At 43.5% G+C, this 14,310-nt stretch overlaps 1 protein-coding gene across 1 annotated transcript in view; it reads left to right on the top strand.

Annotated features, from left to right (window-relative positions):
- Window positions 1-9,065, top strand: part of plcg1 (phospholipase C, gamma 1) — a 178,018-nt gene extending 168,953 nt beyond the window's left edge. Inside the window, exons 28-32 of the mRNA XM_060836480.1 lie at window positions 1,407-1,521; window positions 3,606-3,767; window positions 4,661-4,755; window positions 5,235-5,416; window positions 8,556-9,065. Of these exons, the coding sequence (XP_060692463.1) occupies window positions 1,407-1,521; window positions 3,606-3,767; window positions 4,661-4,755; window positions 5,235-5,416; window positions 8,556-8,595 (594 nt within the window). The 3' untranslated portion in view covers window positions 8,596-9,065. The remainder of the gene's footprint in view (window positions 1-1,406; window positions 1,522-3,605; window positions 3,768-4,660; window positions 4,756-5,234; window positions 5,417-8,555) is intronic.
- The last annotated feature ends 5,245 nt before the right edge of the window (window positions 9,066-14,310 follow it).

A 14,310-nucleotide genomic window follows, 5' to 3' on the forward strand; every position in this document is an offset into this window, starting at 1 on the left:
AGCCTACCAACCTTCAGGTTCGCAGGATGGCCTACCCACCTTCCAGCTTTTGGGGCGACAGCTTTCAGGGTGACGCATGAGCCTCCCAGCTCACAACAAGGCCTGCCAGACCCAGGGACACACAAGACAGTGCAGGTGATAGATACAGGAAACACCACAATAAAAATAAGAGTCCTTTCTGGTACACAGTCCAAATTCATACATTAGAGTCTTCAAGATATAGAATCCATTGCCAGGAAGAGTCCACTCCAGTATACGACGTATATGGTCGGAAATGAGTCCGCTCCAAATTGCAGAGTCAGTTACTAAAAACAGAGTCCACTCCTGAAGGCAGCAAATGCACACCCCACAGCACACAGGTGTTCAGTCTCCATAGAGTCCTGGCCCAGCCTTGGAGAGCCAGGCCCACTCACAGGAACAGTACATTGTACAGGTGCAGTTAACTCACAGCAGTTTGGTCCACTCCGGAGGGAAAGGTGATCTCCGAAACTCCAGAATACAGCAACTGCTCACCTCCCAGCACACACACAGGTGTTCAATCTTCAGAGGCCCAGTCCCAGGGCTAGGCCTCCCCACAGGAACAGCTCCTCTGGTCAAATGTATGTCTTCCACAAGGCCTCAGTCCAACCACCAATAAAAAGTGAAAATACATACAAAAAGCAAAGAAAACTAGAGTCCAAGAGCTAAGCCCTACCATAAAAGTAACATTGTCCTTTTCTCAAAGGAAAGAGTAAAAAGAGAAAAGAGTAACACACAGGCTGTAACCAGCCAGTGAAACAACAATCCCCTAATGAGAACTGAGTTACACCTGAAACACATTCTGTGCATCAGGATTTAACAATCAGTCCTCACTAAGAGAAATGCCAGTTAACAAACTGGCTAAATAATTCAGCCAGTTCAGGAATCAGGTTTCCCCCCTCCAAAAAAGGGAAGCAAAAACTCACAGTAACATACTGACTATAACACCAGCCAACACAGAGTCAGTCCCCTAAACTGAGGAGACTCTGAATCTCCTGTTTATATCTGTCAGCCAAGGCTCCCTGATTGGACCAGATTAACAGATCCAGTCAGTTCCACGTGGCTGACCTCATTACAGTCACTACAGGAAGGAAATTGAAACAAAGGATAAGGTACTGGTTTCAACAGAGATAGGAGCACATTGGGAGAAAGTGAGGACTGCAGATGCTGGAGTTCAGAGTCGAGGGTATAGTGCTAGAAAAGCACAGTAGGTCAGGTAGCATCCGAGAAGCAGGAGAATTGACGTTTCGGGCATAAGCCCTTCATCAGGCTTTGTAGGTATATCACCATGTTTCAGCAGTTTTAAATGGAGGGCTGGTTAGCAAGATATAACAGATGAATAACTGGTTTTGCATTCTCTTAAAATTCTCTAAAATTAATCTCACCAGGTTCTGGGTGCTCGTCACTTGCCTAAGAATGGCAGAGGCATTACCTCTCCATTTGTAGAGGTTGAGGTTTGTGGATCTGACTACGATAACTGCAAGTACAAGACTGAGATTGTTGGTAAGAAGATCGCCCTTATCTTCAACCTTGACACAGCCAAGACCCAGTGACAGTTGCAGTGACAACTTCCTCTGTGTTGTTGTTATCAACTTTTCACCATTTTATCTTCTTCTTCACTCTGTGATGGAGCTGTAGTGGACTTCCCTGAGACCAGTCTCACCAACTGCACTTTCAGACTTTAATTTGCAGGATATACAGCCATGGATGGGGATGAGATTTTATTCTCCAATTTAGTCCTGGATTACACTCAGTCAGGTCAAGGGTGCTGCCTTAAAACTGACTCAGCTTAAATACTCTCCCTTCAGTAGCTTGTTGTGAAAACTCTTTCAGCTTATCACTTGTCCCCATATTTCCAGTGTTAAGGAAGTACTTGAATGTCACTTGATAAGTGTAGGAGAAGTGGTAGTGTAGTGGTAATGTCACTGCACTAGTTGTTCAAAGGCCTAAGCTCATGCTCTGGGGACAAAAGGTTTGAATCCTAGAATGTAAATTGAAGTAAATCATAAATCCTGAATCTGTCTCAGGACCATGAAACTATTGTCAATTGTTATAAAAATCCATGTGGTTCACTTAATGTCCTTTAGGGAAGGAAGACTTCCATTCTCATCCAATGCCGCCCACGTATGACTCATACCCACAGTAACATTGTTGACTCTTAAATCCCGCCTGAAATGATAGAACAAACCACCACCCTCCCCAAATATGTATTTTACTGAACTGCTGCAGAACGGGTAAAAGTTATCTGTTTAGGGGGGTTTTGTGGCACTGTAGTGGCCCTGCCTCTGGAGGGGAAGGTCCAGGTTTGAGTCCCACAATCCCTGGAGCTCTGCCTAACCAGGTTATTTCAAAATTGTTTTTGATGGTCTGTGGCACAGTGGTAGTGTCCCTACTTCTGAGCTCGAATGTCCAATTCAAATCCCCCCTGTCCCAGAGATGTGTCACAGCATGTTCAAATAGGTTGATGACAATAACTAGTACCATTAGCCCCAATGTCCCTTGGTCAGGTCAGGCCTCAGGTTGGAATCTATCATGGAGGTAAAAACAATGACTGCAGATGCTGGAAACCAGATTCTGGATCAGTGGTGCTGGAAGAGCACAGCAGTTCAGGCAGCATCCAAGGAGCAGCGAAAGCTCTTCATCAGGAATAAAGGCAGTGAGCCTGAAGCGTGGAGAGATAAGCTAGGGGAGGGTGGGGTTGGGGAGAGAGTAGCATAGAGTACAATGGGTGAGTGGGGAAGGGAATGAAGGTGATGCACCAGACATTGGGCATGGTTCTGATTTCCTCAGATAGGTTGCATCGATCTTTCACAGTGACTATGTTTACTATGGCTTCCCCATGAAGAGGAAGTATCATAGAAAGGTTAAATTCATTTGAATACAAGTCATTCCACATTAATGTGCACTTCGTTAACACAAATCCGCTGTAATACAATTGACGAATTGGGGAACAGTTTCTAAAGCACGAACTTTTAAAAGGTTTGTTGGCTGTAACACGATTAGATCACCAACACTTTAAGCACTGTTTCTGACGTGTGATTTTTCTATAAACAGGATTGCAAAAAATGCAACCATTGTGTTACAGAAGAACGACCTGTATTCTAGAAGGGATCAATAGCATGTAGAGAAGAGGGGAGATGAAACAAAATTACCAAGCGAGCAGGCCAAAGGGCTGCTTATTATCCAGTGTGAGGCATATTATTGTTGAACATGATGACACAGTATTAGTAGCGAGTAACAACAATTTGCATTTTTATAGCACTTATAAAATAGGAAATGCCTGCAGAACTTTTACTCAGGTATTTCAACAAAACTGGATACTGAGTTACATCAGGAAATCTGAGGACAGATGACAAAAAGCGTGGTCAGAGAGGTAGGTATAAAGGAGTAGCAAAAGAGAGCTAAGGTGGGAATTTCAGAACTTTGGGTCCTGGCATTGAAGTTTGTGTGGAGCTGATGAAGGGGGAAGTTCTTAAGAGGCCAAAATTAAATGTGTAAATTGAGCCTCTTGCAGTTACCAAAAGGTCTTCTGTTTGGTGGCACACTGTAGGAATTAATGGTTCCATTTTCATTTCTTTCCATTTTAGCGGTGAATGGCTTAAACCCCACATGGACGGCAAAGCCATTTTCTATAAACATCACTAACCCAGAATTCAGCTTCTTACGATTTGTTGTCTACGAGGAGGATGTGTTCAGCGATCAGAATTTCCTGGCAGAAGCAACCTTTCCTGTCAAAGCCATAAGGACAGGTAGCAAAGAGAAACATTATTGTCTCCACATTCCTTATGCTGTGCAATGTCTCTCCAATGTCCTGCTTCACTACCCTCCTCCTTTTGCCTGCTGTCCCTTGTTAGTTCAGTTCTCGTCTCCTAACTTGTTTGACAAACCATGCCACATTTTGTCCCCATTCTGTGTTGTTTCATTGCTCGTTCCACTTTATTTCACTGCCCACCCCTCAGGCTGCATTGCTGCCCACTCCTTGTGTGAGGAAAAACTGGACTTAGAACAGGTGGGCGGCACGATGGCACAGTGGTTAGTGGGCGGCACAGTGGCACAGTGGTTAGCACTGCTGCCTCACAGCGCCTGAGACCCGGGTTCAATTCCCGACTCAGGTGACTGACTGTGTGGAGTTTGCACGTTCTCCCCGTGTCTGCGTGGGTTTCCTCCGGGTGCTCCAGTTTCCTCCCACAGTCCAAAGATGTGCGGGTCAGGTGAATTGGCCATGCTAAATTGCCCGTAGTGTTAGGTAAGGGGTAAATGTAGGGGTATGGGTGGGTTGCGCTTCGGCGGGTCGGTGTGGACTTGTTGGGCCGAAGCGCCTGTTTCCGCACTGTAAGTAATTTAATCTCAGGAGTAGGCCATTTGGCCAACCTAGCACACTCCACCATTCAATAGGTTTATTGCCAATCTGGATGTAGCCTCAAGTCCATTTTCCTGTCTGCTCCTTTCTTAATCCTTTGATTCCTGTGTCTATCAAAAATCTTTCGTCACTGACAATTCACAAGTGATTTTATCCACAAGTTGCTAGGTTCCACTAGCTGACCTTGTGTTCCTCCTCAAACCCCATCACTACCCCTAAATCCTTGTCCACTTCCTTCTATAATGCATGCTGTTACTCAGCTGATCTCTCTTGTTTTCTCAGGATACCGATCGGTGCCTTTGAAGAACAGCTACAGCGAGGATCTCGAATTGGCGGCATTAATGGTCCACCTGGAGATCTTGGAATCAATGATAAGGGTAGGACAGTTACCCTCCCAACCTTGTTTGCCTTTCCACAGCATGGGAGTGGCTAATCAGCGACATTCCTGATCCATGCTGAGTCCTGGTGTTCTCAAAGGTTGATTCCCTAGCGAGAGAGGGGCTCTGACTGAATCACACACCTTATACAGAGCCCCAGTCTTCTCTGATAACTTTTTTGAAATTAAGTTAGAAATTAGAAAGAATAGATAGGGTTATGACAAGATACAAATATAACGTTCATTGTAACTGGAGTCTCTACTCAAAAATAAATGATTTAGGAGGCCAGAGGGAGGAGGCAAGTGAGCAGGTCTTATTACCTGGGTGTTTCAGGGAGTAGACAGAGATATGGTGGTTGGGTTGCTTCCTTTTGTTCTGTTATAGAATTATATTGACTCTTTCTCCGCTCCCATGCTGCTTCTTTGTCTGCTGCTAACCCCTCCTCCTCGTTATTAATTTTAACTGTTGTCTTTGCTCAGGAAAATGGTGACACGGTTCTGTGTCCGTTAAATCCGTCCCTCCGAGAGCGCAGTGCTGATCATTCTAGCCAACTGCTGGCCTTCAGGGGTAGAGAAGGATCATTTGATGCTCGATATCAGCAGGAAGATCTAAGGCTTTTCCAGGAACAGCAGCTGGAGCACACCGAGACCAGAGAGAGGAGGTAAAGCTGTGTTATCTGAATACAGAACAATAACAAAGTGTATCAACTGAACTCAACCAACTTCAGGCTCTAACAGACGTGGTCACAATGCAGCACAACAGGGGGCTTTAGTCATTGGGCTATAGTAATCCAGCAGCCCAGGCCATGCTCTGTGGCTATCAGTTTAAATCCTGTCACAGCTACTAGTGGAATCTGAACTCAGTTAATAAATTTGAAATTATATGAAGCCCAAACTATTATCCCTTGTTGTAAAATCCCAAATAGTTCGCTGATGTCCTTCTGGGAAGGAAATCTACTGGCCTTACTCAGTCTGGCCAACATGTGACTCTAGATTTGTGGCCATGTGGTTGACTTTTAACTGCCCTCTGAAACGATCAAGCAGAAAACCACTCGGAGCAAGAGCAATGACGAAGGGGCAGCAAATGCTAGACATGCCAGCGATGTCCATCTCCCATGTCGGAAGAATAAGAAATTGCAAATGTTATAAAATCATCCAGCATGGAAGGAGGCTGCTCAGTGAAGGTTGCCTGACTGTTTGTAAGAGCTATCTAATTAATCCTCCACTATTTTCCCACAGCTTTGCATTTTTTTCCTTCCCTGTATAAATCCAATTTCGTCATCACCAACTAACTCAGCATAAATTGAGGATTAAACCTGATGCTTGTGTTGGGCAGCTGGCCCTGCAGCATAATGTGATGTATTATTGAGACAGGCTAGTTTTTTTTTTATTTTTAACAAACGTGTTGGATGAGTTGTGAAGCAGTAGCATGCTATTGTGATTGCATCATCTTGACACCATCCCCTACGCATGAAGTTACCATGGTGAAGTGACCCTTTCAATAGTAATGAAGAATTCATTACCACAGAGAGCTTTGAGGCTGGGTTATCAAGAATATTTAGAACTGAGATAAGGCAGATTTTTACTCAATAAGGGATTTAAGGATTTTAGGGAAAGGCTGGAAAGTGGAGTTGAGGATTATCACATGTATTGTGTATCTCATTGAATGGCAAAGCAGACTCAATGGGCTGAATGGCCTAACTTTTGGACCTATATCTTATGGTTTCATGGTATATTTATTCTGAATGCAGTTTTTATATATACCTCTGTGTGTACTTTGTTCAGTTTTTATATTATTATTACATTTTGAGAAGATTTGTAGCTCAGGTTGAGGTTCTGGATGTAGGTTTGCTCGCTGAGCTGGAAGGTTCATTTTCAGATGTTTCATCACCCTACTAGGTAACGTAACTAGGCTCACTGATGATGTTACCTAGTATGGTGACGAAACATCTGAAAACAAACCTTCCAGCTCAGCGAGCAAACCTACATTCATTATTATTACATTACTGATGATGAAAATTTCATGCTGATAAATGACTATTCCATCTACCAATAATTGCCACAATAGCATTCAGTCTAATGTCTATGTTTTCAACAGCCTGTCATCTTCATCCTGACTAAAGAGTTATTCTAGGCAATCATTAATATTATGAATGATCAGGGAAGTAAAAGGTATGTTGGTATTCATTTCAGAGGGTTTTGAGAAGTAAAGACATCTTGCTCCAATTATATGGAACCGAAATGTGACCCCAATCTAGGGAATTGCATGCAGTTTTGGACTCCTTACCTGGGAAGGACATGTTTGTTACACAGGCAGTGGCACAAAGATTCACCAGACTGAGCCCTGGGATGTCTGGATTAAAGCAGAGCCTGTATTCTCTAGAAGTTTAGTGCGGCACAGTGGCTCAGTGGTTAGCACTACTGCCTCACAGCGTCACGGACCCAGGTTCGATTCCGGCCTCGGGCAACTGTCTGTGTGGTGTTTGCACATTCTCCCCCTGTGGGTTTCCTCCGGGTGCTCCGGTTTCCTCCTGCAATCCAAAGATGTGCAGGTTAGGTGAATTGGCCATGCTAAAATTGCCCATGGTGTAGGTTATTAGTCAGGGGCAAATATAGGGTAGAGGAATGGGTCTGGGTGGGTTACTCTCCAGAGGGTCGGTGTGGACTTGTTGGGCCGAAGAGCCTGTTTCCACACTGTAGGAATTCTAATTCTAAGTCAAAAGAATGAGAGCTGATCCCATTGCAGCCTACAAAGTTTATATTTGACACAGCGGAGCCTGGCAGAACACTTCCTTGGATGGGAATAGGGAGGATTAAGGCCCGTCACACAGTCTTATAAATAAGAGGCCATTTCAAACTGAGAAGGAATTTCTTGACACAGAGGGTGATGAAATCTCCAGCCTCGAGGAGGCTCAATCATGGAATATATTCAAGATAGAGAATAAAGATTTCTAGATTTTTGTTTTATTCATTAGATATAGGTGTCACAGCCCAGGGGAACATTTCTTGCCAATCCCTAATGCCCAGAAGGCAGTTAAGAGTCAACCACATTGCTGTGACATGTAGGTCAACCACATTGCTGGAGTCACATGTAGGTCAGACCAAGTAAAGATGGTCATTAGTGAACCAGATGGGATTTTCCTGGCAATCAGTAATGTTTCCATGGTCATCATTAGACTCTGATTTCCAGATTATTATTGAGTTCAGTTCCACCATCTTCTGGTTGTTCTGCTATAAGGCATGTTTCGTCAGCACAAATTGGCCATAACGCACTTGACGAATTGTAGGGATGACACAGACTTTGTACTGAACGGGTGTGGTGATTTTCTATTAGCGATCTTCTACAGTGTGGTTTTCCATAGCATGATTTTCTGTAGCGTGAGGTTGCAGAGGAACACAGCTGTCGCTTTATAGTAGAACAACCTGTACCCTGGTAGGATTCGAACCCAGGTACCCAGTACATTAGCTGGGTTGCTGGTTTAATGGTCTGGCAATCATACCATTAGGCCATCAAGCTCTTGTATTTTAAAGATATCAAGGGATGTTGAGATAATGCGGGAAAATGGTGTTGATTTAGAAGATCTGTCATGATCTCATTAAATGGCAGATTGGGCTCGAGAGGGTGAATGACCTAATCCTGCTCCTTTTAATTATGTTCCTACGTTATCCTTTATCTGAGGATGTGCCTTTTGGTAGCCATTTTAAAGTTTGTTTTAAATTTGAAATAATTTATTTTGTATGATATTTTGCCACCAACTTTCCATTGCTGGTCAACAACATCATTCTGTTTCTTTCACTCAGATTATTAAGAAGAACTCGGATAAGTGGAGACAACAGATGAAGGTTGGGGGAGACGGATTGTGCGGATACTCTGTCAGTTCTAGGGACGTGGACTGCTACAATTTGGTTTCTATGGAAACTCTTGCTGGCTCTGGCCTATTTCGGACAGCCTCTCCGATTCATAACCTTTGTATTAACAGGAAAGTGACATTTTTTTAATGTGCTGTTTGGAAAAAAAAAACATTAGTTTTAAAGAAGAGAGAAAAATAAGAAAATTCACACCAGGTAGAGATGGGAACTGGCCAGTTTTTCATCTTTGTAGTTACTTTTCTGTTGAATTGTGCAGCCTGGTCAATCATTCGTGGTCTACTGCTTATTAAACTGTGAGAATTGTTCTTACTTAAAGAACAGATTGAATATACAGTGTACCTGTGCTCGTGTCATGTAATATAATGGTAATGATGCCTTTCACCCAGAGGGACATCAAGTCATAAAGTAGAGTGTGATTATTAAATACTTGTCCATGATATACAGCATTCTCCTGTGCAATTTATTTGGATATATTGGGTGTCATTAGCACTGGATCACAAGTCACTGGAGCTTCTGTTTGACTCTGTAAAAATGCTTGCTGGGAATGATTACTGGACAGCTCTTTATATCCTGGGGAGAAATCTGTTCAGAGCTCTCTGCTGGGCAATGATCTGATACCAAGGGTAACAAATTCAGGACTGGAATGCCATGAATGCAAAAGCATCCCAGCATGCAAATGAGAGAGTTCATGGAATCTTACAACAAAGAAAGAGTCAGATCCTGAAAGAGCTACCCCAATTTGTTTCACTGCACTGCATTTCCCCATTATCCTGCAATAGATTTCTTCCTCAAGCATCGAGCCAGCACTGTTTAAGGCAGTGCATTGCAAATCATAATGACTCGCTAGAGTCGTGAAGTCATAGACATGGACCCTTCTGTCCAACTTGTCTGTGCCAACCAGATATCCCAAATTAAACTTGTCCCATTTGCCACACTTGGCCCATAGCCTGTAAAGTTGAAAATGTGTTGCTGGTTAAAGCACAGCAGGTCAGGCAGCATCCAAGGAATAGGAAATTCGACGTTTCGGGCATAAGCCCTTCATCACGATTCCTGATGAAGGGCTTATGCCCGAAACGTCGAATTTCCTATTCCTTGGATGCTGCCCTGACCTGCTGTGCTTTAACCAGCAACACATTTTCAACTGTGATCTCCAGCATCTGCAGACCTCATTTTTTACCCATAGCCTGTAAACCCTTCCTATTCATATTCCTCTATTCCTGATGAAGGCCTTTTGCCCGAAACGTCGATTTTCCTGCTCCTCGGATGCTGCCTGATCTGCTCTGCTTTTCCAGCACACTCTAATCTAGACGACTCCCCCCCCCCACCTTCCTATTCATATACCCATCCAGATGCCTTTTAAATGTGTAATTGTACCAGTCTCCTCCACTTCCTCTGTCAGCTCATTCCATACACACACCACTCTTTGCGTGAAAATGTTGCCCCTTAGGTCCCTTTTAAATCTTTCCCCTCTCACCCTAAACCTATGTCCACTAGTTCTGGACTGTCCCAAAAACTTCTCCGAACAGGTCTGGCTCAGTGGTCATTCTGAACTTCAAGTCAGAAGGCTACCTGTTCAAATTCTACTCCAATGAGCACAAAATCGAAATTGACACTGCAAGGTAGTTTTGCCTTTTTCAATGAGACTTTTCAAATAAATGGATGCAACGTTTCAAACATTTCAAAGAGCAGGGTAATTCTTTGCAGTGTTCTTGATAATATTTAACTTCAACCAAAATCAATGAAATAATGGCTATTTGTGGAAATTCCAGTTGATGGAGGGATCACTGACTGGGGTATAGAATTGAGGTGAAGACTAGAGGTATAGAGGAAATGTGGGGTAAACCTTTTTCACCCAGACAGTGATGAGGTAAGAGGATGAGGTTAGAGGCAGGAACTCTCAAAATATTTAATACTTAGATGGGGCACTTGTGATGCCAAGGAATACACAGCCAAGGGCCAAGTGCTGGAAAATCTGGTTAGAATGGTTAGGTGGTTGTTTTTGACCAGCACAGACAAGATAGGCCAAAGTGCCTTTTTCTGTGCTGTAGATCTGTATGACTCTGTGTGCACAATGGCTGCAATGTTACAACCATGACTTCAAAAGCGTTTCAAAGACTGTAAAGTGCTCTGGAATGCCCTGTGACCATTAGGGCTCCAAATGACGGGCAGCCTTTTGTTTTATGATTTACGCAGCACCCTTTTAGGATAAGAATGTATCAGAGCAATTTGCAAAGGGAGTGAGGACAGAACACGAAACCAAATTTAGGAAATTGGTGGAACATCAAAAGATATCATCAAAGATTGAAGATTTGAAGAGGCAAGGAAAAACTGCAAGCCATGTTGCTTGTGGGAAGTGTTAAAATATTTTGTTTCTGACCATCATAATCTCCTTTTGTGTGCAGGCATTTCTTGAACTGGGCTGGCTGTTAAGCCCAGTTTCAGAACTGCATTGCTTTTTACAGTGCAGGCGAGGATGAATCCTCCGATCAATGATGAAATGGAGAGGCAATGGCCTAGTGGTATTATCGCTGGACTGTTTATCCAGAGGCACAGGTAATTTTCTAGGGACTTGGGTTCGAATCCTGTCACAGCAGATGGTGGAATTTGAATTCAGCAAAAATCTGGAATTAAGGGTCTAATGATGACCAGGAATCCATTGTCGATTATTGGAAAACCCACCTGGTTCATTAATGTCCTTAAGGGAAGGAAACTGCCATCCTTACCTGGTCTGGCCTAAATGTGACCCCAGTCCCATAGCAATGTGGTTGACGCTAAACTGCCAGCTGAACAATTAGGGCAATAAATGCTGGCCCACTCATCCCATGAATGAGTTTAAAAAAAAGTAGAAAAACTGTACAGAATCACAGGAGGGGATATTGCAGAAGATCATGTAGTTATTGTACTGGTTAGTCCACAATAAGATTACTGGTGCTGGCACCCATATTGTGGAAAGGATATTGAGGCACTGGAGAAAATAGAAAGAAGCTCTGCAACAGTGAATATCAACATACAAAGATATGAATTAGGAGCAGGAATGGCCTATTTGGCCCCTCAAACCTGCTCCACTCTTTGATAAGATCATGGCTGATGATGGCCATAATTCCACATTCCTGTCTGAACCCACTATACCCTTTGGCTGCCTTGTCAATCAAGAATCTGTTTAACTCAATGTTAAAAATATTCAATGACTCTTCTTCCATTTTTCATTGGGGATGAAAATTCCACAGTCCAATGATTTAAAGAAAATACCCCTCATCTTCATCTTAATGGGCAAGCCCTTAATTTTAGACTGTTTTCACTAGTTCTAGTCTCTCCCACAGGGGATAAGCCCTTTTGCATTCACACTGAAAATTCCCCTTGGGATTTTACATGTTACAATTATTCTGAATGCCAATGAGTACAGCCCCAACTTGTTCAACCTTTCCTCATAAGACAAGCCCTTTCGGGAATTAGTGGAGTGAACCTTTTTTGAATTGCTTCTAATCCTGTTATTGTCTTTCTCAAGTAAACCATCTCCCAAGGGACATGAACAGGCTGAGTAGATTATAGCTGTTCCCCTTGGTTGAAGGGCTAAGAACAAAGGGACACATTTTTAAAATGAAAGGTAGGAGGTTTAGAAGGGATTTGAGGAAGAAATTTCACTCAGAGAATGGTGAGAGTCTGAAACGCACAGCTTGGATAGTATTTGAGGCAGGTCATTGAACCTTTAAAAACTAGTTGGATGAACACTTGAGATATCATAACATTCAAGGCTATGGGTGTAGTTTGGGAAGGTGGTACCATTAGGTAGAAGTGTACTTTTGGCAGTACAATCTCAATGGGCCAAAGGGCCTCTTCTATACTGTATAGTTTCTATAATTCTCTGATTGTACCTTACAATGTTCCAGATACCACCATCACAGTTGTAGGTATGTCCTGTCCTACCAGCTAGACAGTCCCACTGGAGCTGGAAGCAGCAAGTCAGAAGGGAATTTCCCTGATAGTCCTCCACATTGACCCCAGGATGTCCGATTCCTGAAGAAGGGCTCATGCCCAAAACGTCGATCCTCCTGCTCCTTGGATGCTGTCTGACCTGCTGCACTTTTCCAGCAACACATTTTCAGCTCTGATCTCCAGCATCTGCAGTCCTCACTTTCTCCCCCAGGATGTCCCAGTCTTCAGGTAAAAAATGGACAAGGAAACAACCTGTTAATTACACTCTTAGCTCAATCTTCAGCTGATGAATCAATACACTTCAGTGTTGAACATCAATTGGAGGTAGCAAGGACAGAGAATAAACTGGGTGGGAAACTTCATTGTCCCTCAGTAAGAGACGTTCTGTAGCATCACTACTGACCAAGCTGGAAGACCCTCAAGGACATAGACACCAGCCTGTGTCTACTCGACTTTGTCCTCACCAACATACCTGACAGATGCATCTGTCTGTGACAGTATCAATGGGAGTTACCAGTGCACAGACTTGTGGAGACCAAGTCTGACTTTGCATTGAGTACACTGTCCATCATGTGTGGCACTACCGGCAATCAGAATGGGACAGACTCTGAACAGGTCTAGTAACACAAAAATGGGCATACGTGAGATGCTGTCAGCAGTTGCAAGACTGTACATAAACACAGTCTGGCCCAGCATATCCTCCACTCTATCATTACCATCAAGTTGGTTCCAACTCTAGTTCAATGAAAAGTGTAGGAAGCCATGGCAGGAGCAGCACTAGGCATACCTAAAAAATGAAGTGACAACCTGGTGAAACCATAACGCAGAGTACTACTTGCATGCCAAACTGAGGAAGGAAGCAGCTTGCACAAGACAGAGCCAAGTGATCCTACAACAACTGATCTGTTCTGTACTCTATAATCCTGTCATATCCAGTCGCAAATGATATTGGACAAAACAAATCTGAAAGCTCCACAAGTATCCCCATCCTAAGTGATGGAGTAGCCCAAGATATCAGTGCAAAAGCCTAAACCGAAGCATTTGCTTCCATTTTCAACCAGAAGTGCAAACCATACAATCCATCTCTGTCTCCTTCTGAGGTACCCAGCATCAGAGGTGCCAGTTTTCAGCTGGTTTGATTCATTCCACATGAAATCAACAAATGGCTGAAGGCACTGATTACTCCAAAGGCTAATCACCCTGACAAAGCAGAAAAAGTCCAACTGTGCTAATTACCAATTTAGGGGAGAAAGTGAGGTCTGCAAATCAGAGCTGAAAATGTGTTGCTGGAAAAGCGCAGCAGGTCAGGCAGCATCCGAGGAGCAGGACAATCAACATTTCAGGCATAAGCCTTCTTCAGGAATGAGGTTGATGAAGGGCTCCTGCCCAAAACGTCGATTCTCCTGCTCCTCGGATGCTGCCTGACCTGCTGTGCTTTTCCAGCACCACACTCTCGATTCTGATCTCCAGCATCTGTAGTTCTCACTTTCTCCTACTTGTGCACATGCACAGATCATTGAAGTTTGCAGAACAGATGGAAGGAGCAGTTAATGAAGCAGTGGCCTCAGTTTATTGATAACCGAGGGTGAGTTGATCTTGTAAAAAGGCACGTCTTAGACCTCAACTGAAGTAGTCAGCACCACATTAATGTAAAAGATGTGAATGCATTGAATATTTACAAGAATGGCTCCAGGAATGGTAAACTTCCATTGCTTCAAAATTAACCTGTTGGACTATAACCTGGTGTTGTGTG

Source organism: Hemiscyllium ocellatum, chromosome 15 (genome assembly GCF_020745735.1).
Source record: "Hemiscyllium ocellatum isolate sHemOce1 chromosome 15, sHemOce1.pat.X.cur, whole genome shotgun sequence".
NCBI lineage: Eukaryota > Metazoa > Chordata > Chondrichthyes > Orectolobiformes > Hemiscylliidae > Hemiscyllium > Hemiscyllium ocellatum.